Source organism: Pieris napi, chromosome 6, assembly GCF_905475465.1.
Source record: "Pieris napi chromosome 6, ilPieNapi1.2, whole genome shotgun sequence".
Classification (NCBI taxonomy): Eukaryota; Metazoa; Arthropoda; class Insecta; order Lepidoptera; family Pieridae; genus Pieris; species Pieris napi.
In genome coordinates, this window is record NC_062239.1 from 5,800,006 (window position 1) to 5,816,863 (window position 16,858).

Below are 16,858 nucleotides of genomic sequence, written 5' to 3' on the forward strand. Positions count from 1 at the left end.
GACAGACGTTGTCCTGCATGATATTTCAAGCCATTAGTAAAGCAAAGTATTAAAGTACCGACTGCAGCGCCATCTGGCGGGCTGATTTGTGAATCTAAACCATTCCCAGATCCCCTTGAACACACACAAAAAATTTCATCAAAATAGGTCCAGTCGTTTGAGAGAAGTTCAGTGACATACACACTCACAGAAGAATTATATATATAAAGATAATGTATCAAAATCGACCAAGTTTTTCTTTTTTGAAAGGAAATGGTTTAATGCTAGCAGTATGTGGGATATATGTAAAACAAATATCGTTCGGTATCTCATTTCAGCTCAGATATTATTGGGCCCGATAGTAATAAACATTTATGAGATGATACTTCGAAACAGAAATGCCTCAGACTTGAATAAAATCATAATATCAAAGTTTCACGACATCAAAGTGACGATTCCTATTCTGACATTTTGCTATTCTAGATTTGACCCCACGTTGGTATAGGTACTTGTTTCCTAATGAATGTTTGCAACAGAATGCTGGAAATGATTATCTGTAATATTTTACCTTGCATCGAAAAATCTTTCGTGTTACTAAAGACTTCAGCTTTACTTAAGCCGAAATTGCATTACGTGTAATTCAATATTTTCGTAAAGCATGCATTAATTTCATAAATGCAAATAAGCTCGATTTTTTTGGTGCGATGATGTGACGTGAAACTAGTGTCGCGAAAGTGCTGTGCTGTGCGGGATGTGCGTATTTTGATGCTAATACATGATGCCACCCGAATTCTTATGATAAAGACTTGAAACTATTTCCAGTTGCTTAAAAACGCAGCATTTTAAGTTTATATATAAGTATCTCTTTAGCTATATTGAATATAAAAAAATAAAGCTTTGATGCTGATGGGGCCATGGTTACTGCGATACTGAGGATTTCACGACACTAATTATTTAACGAAATTACTTTCGCATACCTATATATCGAAACTACATACTTTAGTGAAACTGATTTCCCATGCATGCCACTAATTTCGTAATGTAATTCCGGCTTTAGCGAAACTGAAATAACAGTGATTTCAGCAAATAACTGTAATTGTCTGACGGTATAAAAATATAATTTGCTGAATTCATCGTTACGTTGATATTATAATATAGTCTTACTGTATTAGTTGGAGTTGAGATTAATAGTGACCTATAACTATAGCGAGACAGGTCAAATCTAAGTGTAATTCAAAGTAATTACGGCGTGATGGAGTAGCAAATGGCATTACGCAGTGCATTGCCTTCAATTAAGGCTACAAGGATAATACCGCGGCCTGACCGCCAAATGAGCTTTGCGCTTGTGGCTAAGTGCGGCCCGGTTATTATATTTATAACTAGAAATGTTGTTCTGAATTTAGGCAAGGATCCAGCAACGTTACTATTGTCTAACGATGTCGGTCTGTCTTGGCTAAATGCGTTTTATTGATCCCAGTAAACCAAAATGGTATGTCAAGCTTAAATAGGTTATATTTATTTTTATATAACAGGAGGCATAAGAGTTAAGTGATACCGCCGCCCATGGACATTCACATTGCCAGGAGGCTCGAAAGTACGCTGCCGGCCTTTTAAGAAATGGTACCCTCTTTTCTTGAAGGATCCTAAGTTGAATTGGTTCGGAAATACTTCATATATATAGGTGCTATACTATCGGGAACTTATAAATACCATGCTTTTAGTTAATGAATATAGAAATTGTTGTATACGTATTAAACGTGCACATCGAAATAAAATCATAATTAAACTTAACATATGTCTTCCTTATAAAGGAAAGAAGGTGGATATACCATATTGAGGAAACAGCAGGTGGTAGGTGGTGCTGACAGAAATGGCGGAATTTAGAGGAGGCATTTTCCAAACATGGGCAGACAGATATTTAAAAAGAATGAGATGATAGAAATATAAATGTGTTTAAGTGTCAAAGTACCTGAATAAATATTATGTCTTAACAATGGTACAGAGATATGAATGAAAGAGTCTAAATATATCCTAGTAGTTATTTATTTTACTTATGCTATTTAATTATTAAAAAAGCCTTGTATACTATAGCATAAACATAAAAATATATTCTAACTTCTGGGACAGAATAAGTTGGCACCAGAGAGCACATTGAGCGAAACTTTTAGTTGAGAATGTCTATCAATGACGTGTCGGATATAAAACGTCCAGTTACAATAGTTCAGCGATCGGATCGCAAAGACGAAAAGTTCGGCCCGCGCCATACCGATTTTCTTTTGTCCGATAACTTTGTAAACCTTTGTGCGGACCGACAATGTTGACTAACGCTTCGTTTCCGCTGCGCTTTTTAAATGTCGAACTCAGTTGTCTAGAATTTCCAATCTCTTCCAGTTTTATGCACTTCGACGTATAGATTAGGAGGTAACAATACGAATGTGAGTTTCTTTATAAAGTACTCGATGAAGTTTATATATAATAGGTTTGTTTGCCGGGTCAGCTAGAAATAACTATCTACAATAATACAAAATAGGGGTTGATCGTAGATGGGTGAAAATTAGGGGTTGTATGTATTTTTGAATGTTGTATCAATACAAAAAAAATATGTAAAAAATAAAAATTTTGGGGTTTGAAAGATAGATAGTAGGCGATTCTAAGACTGAATATGCATAAAAAAATCATAAGAATCGGTCGAGCCGTTTCGGAGGAATATGGGAACGAACATTGTGACACGAAAATTTTATATATTAAATACACATATTTTTACATCGTAAACTAAGATTCTATGGAAAATTTTAGTAAAAATTGATCCATAAAGTAAAGAATTTGCTATCCTAAATGGCCACAGACACATTTCTGCACCTTGTCGGATTATTTAACTTTAATACAGTTTCATGAAAAAAAAATCGTTCCTGATATCGCGTTCAAAAAACAAACTCTTTAGCTTTTAAATAAAATGGAACATAAATCAATATTGACCTGTTGTGCCTACACAGTTAAAACAATTGTTTCGCTCGGAATGGAATTCAAAAGCCCTGTAAATTAATTCTATTGTTATTGGTAACAACATTATCGATGTATTAAAAAATTATTGACCAAGATTTCGTTAGGGTACAGTGTAACTAAATCTTTACCGACTTGGCTATGCCGACCGACTAATAAAACTAAGGGGCGTTCCATTGCCAGCCTTTCTCATGTTGATCAGTACCACCCTCACTACATCATATAGATGTCTCCTGCTTTGAAACCAGTTTTCACCGGTTTTTGCTAGAATTTGAAAAATTTCTCATTCTGTACCAAAGGCCAGGTTTTTCTAGTATGGAATAAATAATTGTTTCGTGTAATATAAGGCTTATATAACTGCATAGATTCATTTGTATCGGTTTGACGCCGCGTTAAATGTTTGGTGTCAATCCTACTAATATTATAAACGCGATTGTTTGTAAGTATGGATGGATGTTTGTTACTCTTTCACGTAAAAACTACTGAATGGATGTTAAGGAAACTTTATAATAATTTAGATTATACATCAGAGTAACATATAGACTACACTTTATAGATAAGATTTAGATATTGTGTGAATTATCCAAAATATCAAGTAAGTACGAAAAAATCTAGCACCTGCGAGCTATTCTGGCGTGCGCTGCCAAAACTGCTAAAGTTACACATATGTAATGTATGATGGAAATATTTATCTTAAATAGTCCTACAAAAAAACACAGTATATCTCTAAGTCTTATGTGTAAGCCATTATAGCCAAAATAGTGAACCATTAGGTACTACAATAAAAATTGATAATTTATTTCAAATGCACATTTGGTAGTAATAAATTGATTTCTAAATGAAAATAGATACTTTTAACGATAAAATATATATTTCACGCTACATTATGTGGGCAAATATTATTTCAATCCTGCGCAGACGATGTCGCGGGCACCAGGTAGTATATCAGTTCTTGGGTTTTTTATTAGAACAAGCCACATGAATTTTTACTTAATTAAATTAAAACCAACCTGACAATGTAATTGCCTAATGGACGGAGTTTGGAAGTTTTTAACTAAATGGGTTGAACTAAAAGAAATACGTTAACAGCATGTGAGCACAAAAACCTTTGTTATTTACGAAATTTAAATAAAGGCGTTGCCGTCGCTTGTTCTATAACAGGGTAAACGAGCCATTGTGGGTTCCATTGTCGTCCCTTCAAACCTTTTCTTTCAGTGTTAGTGATGGGCCGTATTAGTTTAGGACCATCTCAAATTATGGATAAATTTTTACACACGCAACTATAAAGAAAACATGTTATAGCTTAGTTAAGATAATATTGTTTTAGGTTATGGTTAAACAGAAGTATATTGATGTTAGATCTTTTGAATAAGTCGAGGAAGGTAGAATTCATTACTTTTTCATAAAGTATTAAATGTCGCGAAAGCAGTGTTGGTCTAGTGACTTCAGCTTGCGACTCTCATTCCTGAGGTCGTAGGTTCGATCCCCGGCTGTGCAGCAATGGACTTTCTTTCTTTGTTCGCATTTAGCATGCGCTCGTACGGTGAAGGAAAATATCGTGAGGAAACCGACATGTCTTAGTCGACGGCGTGTGTCAGGCACAGGAGGCTGATCACCTACTTGCCTATTCAATTGAAAAATGATCATGAAACCGATTCAGAAATCTGAGGCCCATGCCTAGACAGGTTGTAGCGCCACTGATTTTTTTATTTTATTTTATTAATATTGACTTGCCTAAACAATTTATTTTATATTAAAAAACATTACGGACGTAGCTAGTAACCCGAATGTCAAAAGTCAATGAATAACGCATCGATATAAACCATGTTAAACATGGAAACTATGATTTTCCTTCATTTCAAAATCCTATTGCTGAGTGATAAAATTAAAAAAATATATATATATATACAGTCAAATCTATTATAACGACATCGAAGGGACCACTCATATTTGGTTGTAAAAACCGATAGTCGTAACAGTCTATGACGTTATTAAGTACCTAGTACAATAGAATTCAGCCGGGACCTTTGATTTTGGTCAATATAACCGGTATGTTGTTCTAAAAGATTTCGCCGTATACGATTTTGACTGTATTTCCATATCTTGGTTTTCGAGTGAAACCCTTTTTGTATTTAATCGATGATACGTATTAACGAGTTGTGATGTGAGAATGTAGGTAGCCGTCGTTTCCATAGTAACCATTCTTCTACGTGTGAAAATTACGTAACCATGGTAACGACCGGACCTCTATCTCCTACACATTCTGTAATAAAGCCGCTAAGGATTTAGCTCAATAAATCTTGTTATTCGCTGTTTTTTTATACAGCATAAATATTAACTATGTTTGACCCCGGCGTTTGCTCAGCTGGACGCGCTAACAAGCGACGGCAAAACAATATGCCCGGGTTTTGTTTATGTAAAAAGTTTATCTGGGAAAGATAAATCGGCGCACGTTTAGTTGGAGAATCTAAAATATTTGCATTTAAAGTTTTATTTTAGTTGGAAACTGGCGATTTGTGTATACGGAAATCCCTGATGTATAAACAGTTTCTTGGAATAGAAATATTTTAAATTATTTCCAGAATATTTACGATTTTAACAAACTGTATTGAAAAATCTGATTTTCTAAAGTAAATAAAAATTTCGCCACCAATTATTATACCTGCAATTTGCTAATGACCCTGGCCGAACAGTTATTGCATATAAGTTCAGAATATGCATATTTTTGTTTTACTTTACTTGGTCAAAAATATAGCTATTCTACTTTTTCTATTAATTTCGATATATTTAAAATGATGAGTGCAATATGTCACAATTAATTACGGGACTTCATGCATGTAATTCAATGAAATAAATCGACTTTTATCAATCTATCGCATAGTTACCAATCTATTAGAACAATTAAATTGTAATTAAGAAGTTCAGTCAGTTTGAAAGTCATCTCCGAAAGCTCAATAAACCTTATAATTGTTATTCAAACTTCATTTGGCTTTTGTATTTAGTGTTTCTTTGTTACGGGTTGGTATTTTATATATTTAAATTGTACATAAATAGTGTTTATGTAACATAAGACCGGCATCACCACCTGTTTGGTACAATTTGGGAAGCCCAGAGAGTTCAATCCCTGGGGAAACAAAATCAGCTTTGGAAATCATACACCTGCGAAATACCCGCAGAATTCCTATCTCATTCTCTGATGCGTGGTTTTTTGAAGATTATTATTATTCTTGTTAATAGCTTATCAATTAATTAGTAATGCGAACGCAATATTCTTCTATATTACACACCAATATCATTTTTATGTTAAAATAGGACCTTTATCTTAGATTTTTCTTATAAAGCCAGACAAAATAGGAATAAACGCGAGGCGAGGGATTTTATTAAATTACTGTATTATTATTTATTCTCTGAAATTACCCAAAGGGCAGAGACTAAACGGGACATAGGCGGTTTACACGTAGTCGTAATAAATAATGATTTTTCGTATATTGGTTGAATTTTCCGGAACCATGTCCGGTACTTTCGTTATGTATCAATAACATAAAAGAAATCTCTAAATAGTAAAGGGTTATACATATATTTATTACTTGTCAATATAATTAAAACAGTTGAATCTTCAAAACTAAACAAAGGAATCTATTTGACAGAAGTTTAAATTACGAACAAGTTTCAAAGGAAATTAACTTTAAGTAGTCAGAAGTTGGGAAATGACTAAATTTTTGCAACTTACCCCGTTGCTTAAAAATTATTTTCCCTCGCAATGAAATACATAGTCAGCATGGCGGCCTTTCTCATGCTAATACGAGTTCGTGCTATTTTCTCGCTGTCTGTTGCTTTCCAACAACTGTGAAATTGCACCGTCCGAACCGTACATAAATGTCTTGTTTAGCGAGAGCGTAAAGAATTGTTCCATTTTACCCCGCTGTTCTTATAGATACGGTTCTAAGTATACAATTATAAATCAGTGTTATTTAAATAAGTTTTGCTATTTTTATTGCCGTGCATTTTCAACATGGGAGATAATAATAAAATAGTCAATATATTCACTATATAGTAGATATAAATGACGCCTTTACTAGAATAAGGTTATTTGTAATTTCACAGAAATCAGGCATTGTCTACCTATCTAATAGTATAAAATAAACAAATCAGTGGCCCGACAACCCTTTTAGGTCTGTACCTCAGATTTCTGTATCGGTTTCATGATCATTTGTCAATTTAATAGGCAAATAGGTGATCAGCCTCCTGTGCTGAAACATGCCGTCGACTTTTTGGGTATAAGGCTGTTTCCTCACGATGTTTTCCTTCACCGTTCGTTATATCTAATAGTATACCTAATAATGTACATGTCCTTGCGTTACTTCTTTTTACGTTATATAGGCTCCTCTGTTATACCTCTACTATTCAAATATGCTGTATATTTGACTGTATTGTTTGTTATTATTAGGTGCGGTGGTTTGAGCAACAACGAGAGAGACGTAGAGTTAAAAGAGATTATAAGCCGTATGAAGGAGCACTATGGTCCCAACTAGCGAGGCGACCAGCATCACATCGTACGCGACATCGTGCTATAACACCATCTCTTTTCCCTGATCCATTGTTCAAAGAACAGTGGTATTTAGTAAGTTTTTTAACATGTATCTGGTAATAATTAAAAATCTTGAAAACATCATACTGGATTTTGAAAAGCAAAGAAAATATTCAAAAGTTTGTCTTGAAAAGGTGTATCATTTTCAACCTATTTAAAGTGAATGCCGGATTTTTAATATCTATTCCAACTTGCAACATTTTATTTAATGAAAATTTGTCTTTAGAATGGTGGAGCAAAGGATGGATTAGACATGAATGTAGCACCGGCGTGGCAAAAAGGTTATACAGGGAAAGGCGTAGTGGTCTCCATTCTCGACGATGGAATTCAAACTAATCATCCGGACCTTAAGCAGAATTATGTAAGTTATTTAAATGATGTTGAAATTATTTTTGAATACTACCATTAATGTTTAAACTATAACTCGTTTTCCATATTTTCTAGCTAAATTTATAATGTTTTAGGACGCTCTTGCATCAACTGATATCAACGGTAATGACGATGACCCCATGCCTCAAGATAATGGAGATAACAAACATGGTACTCGATGTGCAGGGGAAGTAGCAGCAGTTGCGTATAACCAATACTGCGGTGTTGGTATAGCTTACAACGCAAGTGTAGGCGGTGTTAGAATGTTAGACGGGATTGTCAATGACGCAGTAGAAGCCAGAGCTCTAGGTTTAAATCCTGATCATATTGACATCTACAGTGCCTCATGGGGACCTGAAGATGATGGCAAAACCGTTGATGGTCCAGGACCTCTTGCAAGAAGGTATAATTTTAAATATTCTTAAAGCATAATAAGATTGAAATGACATGTTAAATATGTGACCTATGTTTACAGAGCATTTATCTATGGCGTGACAAGCGGCAGAAGGGGCAAGGGTAGTATATTTGTTTGGGCTTCTGGCAACGGAGGCCGACATACAGATTCATGTAACTGTGATGGGTATACAAACAGTATATTTACTTTATCAATATCTAGTGCTACTCAGGGTGGATATAAACCATGGTATTTAGAAGAGTGTTCATCTACATTAGCCACTACATACAGCTCAGGAACTCCTGGTCATGACAAGAGTGTTGCTACAGTTGACATGGATGCCAGATTGAGACCCGATCGTATCTGTACCGTAGAACATACCGGTACATCTGCTTCAGCGCCATTAGCGGCTGGTATATGCGCGTTAGCCTTAGAAGCAAATCCAGACTTAACATGGAGGGATATGCAATATCTCGTAGTTATGACATCTAGACCCCAACCGCTTGAGAAAGAAAGTGGTTGGATTGTTAATGGAATAAAAAGAAAAGTAAGTCACAAATTTGGTTATGGCTTAATGGATGCTTCTGAAATGGTAAATTTAGCTGAACAGTGGGTATCGGTCCCTCCACAACATATTTGTAAATCACAAGAAATAAACGAAGATAAAGCTATAGATTCTTCCTATGGATACACTTTAAAAGCACATATGGACGTTACGGGGTGCAGTGGAACTGTAAATGAAGTTCGATTTTTAGAACATGTGCAGTGCAAGATATCTTTGAGATTTTTCCCTAGGGGTAACTTGCGTATCCTACTCACATCTCCTATGGGAACAACATCGACATTATTATTTGAACGACCTCGAGATGTAGTAAGTTCTAATTTTGATGACTGGCCTTTCCTAAGTGTACATTTCTGGGGTGAGCGAGCAGAAGGTAGATGGTCCCTTCAAATTGTAAACGCTGGTAATAGACACGTTAACCAGCCTGGTATTTTAAAGAAATGGCAGTTAATATTCTATGGAACTAATGTTGATCCTGTTCGATTTAGTACGAAACGACCGTCGGCTTTGGGACCCCCTTTCGGTTTCCCAACTGGAGTAGATGGCTACGATACAGTCGGGGATTCTTTTTATAATACTGACGCGTTTACCAATTACCAGAACTTTCCTTCATTATTTGCTGCTGGATCTGATCCAGAAAAAGCAATAGCCCGTCTCGACGGACATAATATCCCTTCAACGCATGGGGAGAATGTCCTCGCTGATAGTAATGATAAGCGTGTCATGCATGACTGTGATCCCGAATGCGATGCCAAAGGATGCTATGGAAAAGGACCTACACAATGCATCACCTGCAAGCACTATAGACTTGACGATGCTTGTGTTTCTCGATGCCCACCGAGAAGTTTTGCAAACCAAGGAGGAGTGTGCTGGCCGTGTCACGAGTCATGTGAAACTTGCATTGGACCTGGACAAGATTCTTGTTTGACTTGTGCCCCCGCACATTTATTGGTTGCTGACTTAGCCGTCTGTTTGCAACAATGCCCTGACGGATACTATGAAGACAGTGATGCATCTGTTTGTCGGGCATGCGCTATGCATTGCTCGACATGTTCTGATAGAGCCGATGCTTGTACCTCATGTGAACATCACCTTGTTTTATACAATGGTACATGTTTTTCGTCTTGTCCACCCACAACATACGAAACTGAAGATTATTCTTGCGCTAGTTGTCATACGTCGTGCGACACATGTATGGGACCAGGACCAGTTCAGTGTATTACTTGTCATCCATCAAATTACATCCTTGATGGACGCTGTATTAACTCTTGCCCGAGTGGATATTACGCCGATAAGAAACGGAAAGAATGTCTAAAGTGAGTTTAACCTAAATTCCTTAATGTCAACATTTCTAACAAAATCTTTGAAAAAATTAATTTCTATTTACTTTTTCTTGTAGATGTCCAGTTGGTTGTTCCAATTGCTTAAGTTCGTTTTGCTTAAGTTGCGACACTAATTGGGAATTAAATAAAAAGGGAAAATGTCTCCCCGTTGGCAATGATCGTTGCAGTGCTGGTGAATTTTCTTCTAGCAACGTTTGCCAAAACTGTAATGAAGCGTGTGATACGTGCTATGGCGAAGAAGAAAAGAATTGCTTAACTTGCCCCGCTCCACATCTCTTGCAGAACTACAAGTAAGATTGCAATGCAAAACATACCTATATTCAACTTGTTAATGTTAGCATTTTGAATTGATAAGTTTTAAAAGTTATAGTCATAAGTCTTCTTTATAGTTAGCATGTCGAAACCAGAACCGCTTGCCATAATAATCCCTGCGTAGTCGAAATCAAAGTTGATTCCCAACGTCTCACGGAATCAATCAATAGACTGTTGAAGTTTTAAAAAGTTTTAGTCCTAACAATTTTTTTTCAGATGCGTGTCTGAATGTGGCCGTGGGTACTATCCAGAAGCGGGTAGATGTGCGAAATGTGTTCATGGGTGTTCCCAATGTGCATCAAGACTTAATTGTACTAGCTGCGAAGGTTCTTTGCGATTACAATCAGGGGCTTGTAGGACTTCGTGTGCTGAAGGGTAAGAATTATATTAAAAGTTGAAAAATGTTAGTACACGAATTATTACTCTTTTGTAAATATAGAAAACATATTACAAAGCAATCAAATATCAATCGTGCAAAGATATTGGTGTTTCTTTGTGAGAGCCGTTCATATTACGATATCAATTCAATTTAGTTATATGTAAATACGAAAATTCTGTAGTATGTATCCTTTTCTACTTGAAAGCTTTAGAACGAGTTAAAGGCGCTTTGAACTAAAATTCAATTGTATATATTATGTCAGGTACTACGCGGACCGTGGAGTATGTTCTAAGTGCTACCTGTCATGTCGTACCTGCAGCGGTCCAAGACGGGATCAGTGCGCTTCTTGCCCGTCTGGGTGGAGGCTAGCAGCTGGAGAATGTTACCCTGAGTGCCCACAAGGTATTTAACTATATACATAGTAAATTACATTTTCAGATAGAAATTCGGTGGTGGAAATGTTTATGAACTACTATTTTGCTTGTTATTTAAATTTAATTGTAAAGTATGAACCACAAAACAGAAAGTTATGATCTGAAGAATATAAAAAAAAAATTGTTTTATTAAAAAAACTATTATAATATTTAATATCATTTATTATAACATATTTTATGTTTTGCCAGGTTTCTATAAAACAGAAGACGGTTGTCGCCACTGCCACCACTATTGCCGTGAATGTGATGGCTCTGGGCCTCTCCATTGCAAATCGTGTCCATCTGGCTTTATGTTAGATGGCGGGCTTTGTATGGAGTGTCTGGGCTCACAGTATTACGACAAAAGCAGTGGAACGTGTCATAGCTGTCATGATTCGTGTAGAACGTGTTCTGGGCCGGGACAGTTCAGTTGTACCGGGTGTTCGCGACCTTTGAAGTTTGATAGGTCAGTTTCGTATTATTGACTGTACGTTATTAATTTTGTTTTGTTATCAAGTGTTTTGAAATCTAATATATAAAATTCTCGTGTCGCGGTGTTTGTAGTTAAACTTCTCCGAAACGGCTTGACCGATTCCCATGAAATTTTGTGTGCATATTGGGTATGTCTGAGAATCGGACAACATCTATTTTTCATCCCCCTAAATATATTTTTTTTATTTTTAGATATTTTTAACTGTTTTGATTTTTTTATGATACAGCATTAAAAATACATACAACCCCTAATTTTCACCCCTCTACGATCAACCCCTATTTTTTATTATAAATGATATACATGGCAAATCGACGTTTGCCGGATCATATAACACATATATTAATATATTCCTTTGTTAGTTGTCACTTTATCTTTAAGGTAGATAAAAACACGAGATAAGTCGTTAAATATGCTAGCTAAGATAGCTTTTTGATTTTTTTAGCCCTGCATTTATTAAACGATATCTCTTGTTGGTTATAGATTAAACAACCAATGTGTACCGTGTTGTTCTGAGTCTAACCAAGCTGCTAATTCCACCCCAGCATCGACACCCGACTGCTGTCACTGTCATCCTGACACTGGTAAGGAAAAAACTTAGGTTTTAAAAAAAATTCTAACATAACTCGCCGTTGCGAATGTTTATAAACGTCAAAGAGAGTCTGTGATCACGAGCAGAGCGTAACTTCGCGTTTCCGTTAAACGCGATTTATTTTAACACCCGCCGCCTAGCTTCACATCACTAGGCATTTTTTAATATTTTGTAATCCCAGTTGTTCAGCGATAGTATAGGAAGTTCACGTTGAAAGAATTTTTATAAAACTGAGAAGAGTTCACAAATCCTTCTTTATAATATTATGATTACAGATCTGATAGACAGTAATAATTTATTATTAATTAAATATTGAATAAACAGAAAAATATTGCAATTGTAAATATTAAAATATTAATATTAATAAAGATTATATAAATATTGATAAACAAAAATTCTTTAGTTGATGCTTATAAATTATAATTAACAAAAATTTCACAAAACCTTACTAACAATAGAAACGTACCAACATATTCGATATTAAAAAATTCTGGCGTCAATTGGAACTTAAAAACATCCAGATTATATTGTCTTTCGTCTACGCCAGTACGAGACTAGACTGTTTTCGGACCTATCTGTAGCATTAATTAGATCCAAATTTGCATATAATGTAAAATAAGACTAATTTAAACCTCCAAAGTACCGCGTACTTTCGTCGTATGCAGTAGTTTTTGATTGGGTAATAAGAGGGACTAAAGGTAAAGTTAAATAATAACAGTACAGTTTATTTGCTTCTTCACAATATTGCATGTTACGGGTTTACATTATTGACCATCTTTGTGAAAAGCTGGTGCCTATGATACGACTAAAGAAGTCATGTAGTAACAGGTCACCGGCCCTTCATCGCGGACAAAAAATATACAAAATTCTACATACACACTATGGCTAAACCAAATTAACAAACAAAATATAACTAAAGCATGGGTGGCTGTGGGTGTGTGAATTAAACATGTGTAAATAGTTTGTAGATGTTAATTAATTTAAAAACGTGTGTGTACTTATGTACACGCGTTAGAAGTTATACTTTTTTGGCGTAACAAGATAAAATTCTTTTCAAAAATTTTATTCTGCGTTTGTAGAAAAAACGACACTAACAATAGAAAAAACTAAAATGTTGACTATAGCTAACTTCAGGGTGTCGGTTTTTTGTGACGGTTTGCGCGCGCATTGTAAAAAATTACTCTCATTATTTTTCCCTAACGCGCCAAAAGAAGTATAACTTTAAAAGTGTAAATTAGGTAGTCATGTTAATTACATGTTCAGGTGACTGCATAAACTCATCCGTGGCGGGAAAGCGGCGTATAGCGGAGTGGGGTGCCCTTCAAAGCGCCAATGATACTCCAGCAAAAACACCTCTTAATCCAGGAATGATGTTGCTGGTATTTATCGCTGCTGGAACTATTGTGGTCGGGCTTATGGCTGTACAGGTAATTGTTAATTTGTTTTAGAATGTGTGGAGTCGAAATTACATGACTTCTTTGTAAATAAATATTTCCAGCTCTATAATAATTATAAGTTGATGTATTTTAAAAATATATAAATCAGGGGCGCTACAGCCTTTTCACGTCAGATTTCTGTATCTGTTCCATGATCTTTTGTCAATATAATAGACAAGTAGGTGATCAGCCTCCTGTGCCTGACACACGCCGTTGACTTTTTGGGTCTAAGGCTTGGGTTTTCTCACGATATTTCCCTTCATCTTTCGAAGGAATATTAAATTCGCACATAGAAAGAAAGTCCATTGGTATACAGCCGGGTATCGAAGCTACGACCTTAAGACCCCAAATATATACTAAAGAATATATATATGTCTTTTTTATCATACTATTTACAAGCTAATAAATTTATTTAATAAAATAGAACGCACTCCAATGCCTTTAAAGTTTTCAAAAATAAATACACGTCGAACACACTCCCCCGGTTTTTTAACCGAAATTATTTTTATCGCAAGTTTTCAATTGCCGCAAACCGACACAGAAAATTGTGTATTAGCGCGATACCAGGATTGCCGTTATGGTTTATTTAGTTATGGTATGGTCTGGCATTGGCCTGAGTTGGATTTCTGGAGACAGAATCCATGAAAAACCTCATCTAACACTCAGTAAAATATACCATATGAATATGTGAGTCTAAGTGATTGTGCTAACTTTCAATTAGTTCTAAATAGACTAACACTCCTGATAGTTAAGTAATTAATAATTAAGAAAAAATCACTCGTAAACGTAAAAAACCCTCACGTGAAAGCATATCTTCGTTAATATGCTTCCATAAAGCTCCAGACTTCAAAATTGAAAATCCCCGGAGTAGATTATAACGCATTTATCTCAGTTTGCGTGATGTTTGTCATTTCTTGCTTTCCATCTCATTTAGTGATTACAACTCTCCCTGGTCTCAAAGGGATACACGTCTTTTTGTACCTTTAACATCATTACACATTTTACCTGATAAATATGTTTATGTAAGATTCTCTTTTTTATTATATCTTTAAAAAGGATTATTGCGTAAAGTATATCTAATTACTCAAGAATTGTATTGGTTTCATAAGATCCAAAGTTCTAATAATTTAATTATATCTTTGAAGAGTCTAAGATTCCAAAATAAAATTCAATAAAACTTGACTTTTGGTGTAATATTTCAAAAACGAATTAGACTATTTCGAATTTTTAGTTATAAATATAACACCACAAATATTGGAAATAATTTTCACGTCATATTTTACAGTAATTGATCTAGAGAGGCTGACCGATTTTTTTTTTTTCAGTTGCAGTGGACGAAGCGGCAACGTCGCGACAGCAAGCAGGGAGCGATTTATTCGCCGCTCGCTTGCAGTGATGACGGTGACGTCACAGTCTTTGCGTCCCGTACTGCCGTCCCTGTGTGCGAGCGGGACAGCGAATGTCTCGATCATGAACACGAATCACTTCTAGAACATTCCACATAGCGCGCGCTGTGATGTTAGCTGTAAGTTATATTTTAGAAACAGCTGGCTTTCATTACGTATGCAATATTGGTGACAGTTCAAACTCAGTTTTGTATGATTTCAGACAGAGTGACACAGAATATTACTTGAGTAACAGTTCGAAGGACAGAATGAATGATTTTGGATTAGGTTCAGGTTTAGGATCCATTAAAAGTTAGTTTCTGTAGTTAATGTTTCTCTTCGATTATACCAAATTAGAAAACTACTATTCTGGGCCAGCTGTTTCGCATAAACTCTAGTTTTTTGTGTCATCTGTATATACAGCTTTCAACTGTCAGCGCTAAGGTAACGTCAGAGATTTAACAATTGACATTGAAATGTCATCACTCGAATATATTTTTACAGAATCCTCCTTTATATTATAATGTTTGGATATAGTTAGAATATGAATACTAATTAGGCCAATATAAGTACTCAAATATAGATAGGATGAAAAAATTTGTACAGTAGAAAATTTATATATTGATAATTCTCTGAGTGATGACGTCACAAATTAATGGAAGTAACATGTTATATTTTATTTGTAATTAGGTGTAAATTGTTAATGAACAAAATGTTCTAAGCGACAGGGCATTGCCCTCTGCCGTCTACAATGTGATATAAGCGCTTAAGAGGTGAATACGTATAATCACTGCTGTTATTACTAAAAAGTTTAAATATATTTAGAATATTTTTGTGAGTTAATTGTCATTTCCAATGCGAAGTCTACCCTCATTTAATTGCGAAATTTCAAGAGCACTCGCTCACTAATTCAGAAAGATATTATTAAATATTAAAAAAGAAATGTTATTTCTTAAACCGCAAAGTTAATGCTCGAATATAATATAGCTTGAACACGGAACAAACAAACAAGTCACAAACATAAGTTCCCAACTCGCACACAAAACGGTGTCAAACATTGCAGATACGAAAATTCGCTTGCGGTCAAACTTTGGGGGCAGTAAATTTAAATTATGGCCCGCACCGAATCTGCTTACTGTGTCTTGTACCCTCAAGTCAATAGTTAAACACCAGAAACTACGCAACTTTGTTAGGCAAGATTCCAAACTGGACGGACTTGCCGCCTTTGGAGCCCCAGAATTTATGTCAATTTATTTAATAGCTATGCAATAGTTTTACTCACTCGTAAATTTGAAATAATACAACCTCTTTTTTCTCTCTTTTTGCGGTGGGATTTTTTGAATTTCATCAAATTATGAATCCATTTTTTCCGTTGATTTTCACATACAGTTGTATATTATAAAAACTCTATGCCATCAAGTCTTTTAAGAAACTATACTGTATACAATCTATGTAATATTAACCTTTACGTAGGAATAGTGCTAGAGTTTTAAATATTTCTGAGATATTTAAACAATATTACAATTTAAATTAATATATTAAGTAGATTGTCATTTCAGTAGCGGTCCAATATTTTAATTAGACCAATATTAATTAATTGATCTTCAATGGGGCCC

General features: G+C 35.2%; 1 protein-coding gene across 1 annotated transcript in view; it reads left to right on the forward strand.

Moving 5' to 3' along the window:
- Positions 1-16,062, forward strand: part of LOC125050714 (furin-like protease 2) — a 184,250-nt gene extending 168,188 nt beyond the window's left edge. The window contains exons 4-14 of the mRNA XM_047650750.1: positions 7,427-7,600; positions 7,794-7,928; positions 8,032-8,339; positions 8,412-10,208; positions 10,292-10,525; positions 10,764-10,922; positions 11,189-11,328; positions 11,550-11,805; positions 12,313-12,413; positions 13,685-13,848; positions 15,183-16,062. Coding sequence (XP_047506706.1) covers positions 7,427-7,600; positions 7,794-7,928; positions 8,032-8,339; positions 8,412-10,208; positions 10,292-10,525; positions 10,764-10,922; positions 11,189-11,328; positions 11,550-11,805; positions 12,313-12,413; positions 13,685-13,848; positions 15,183-15,362 — 3,648 coding nt within the window. The 3' untranslated portion in view covers positions 15,363-16,062. The remainder of the gene's footprint in view (positions 1-7,426; positions 7,601-7,793; positions 7,929-8,031; positions 8,340-8,411; positions 10,209-10,291; positions 10,526-10,763; positions 10,923-11,188; positions 11,329-11,549; positions 11,806-12,312; positions 12,414-13,684; positions 13,849-15,182) is intronic.
- Positions 16,063-16,858: the final 796 nt, after the last annotated feature.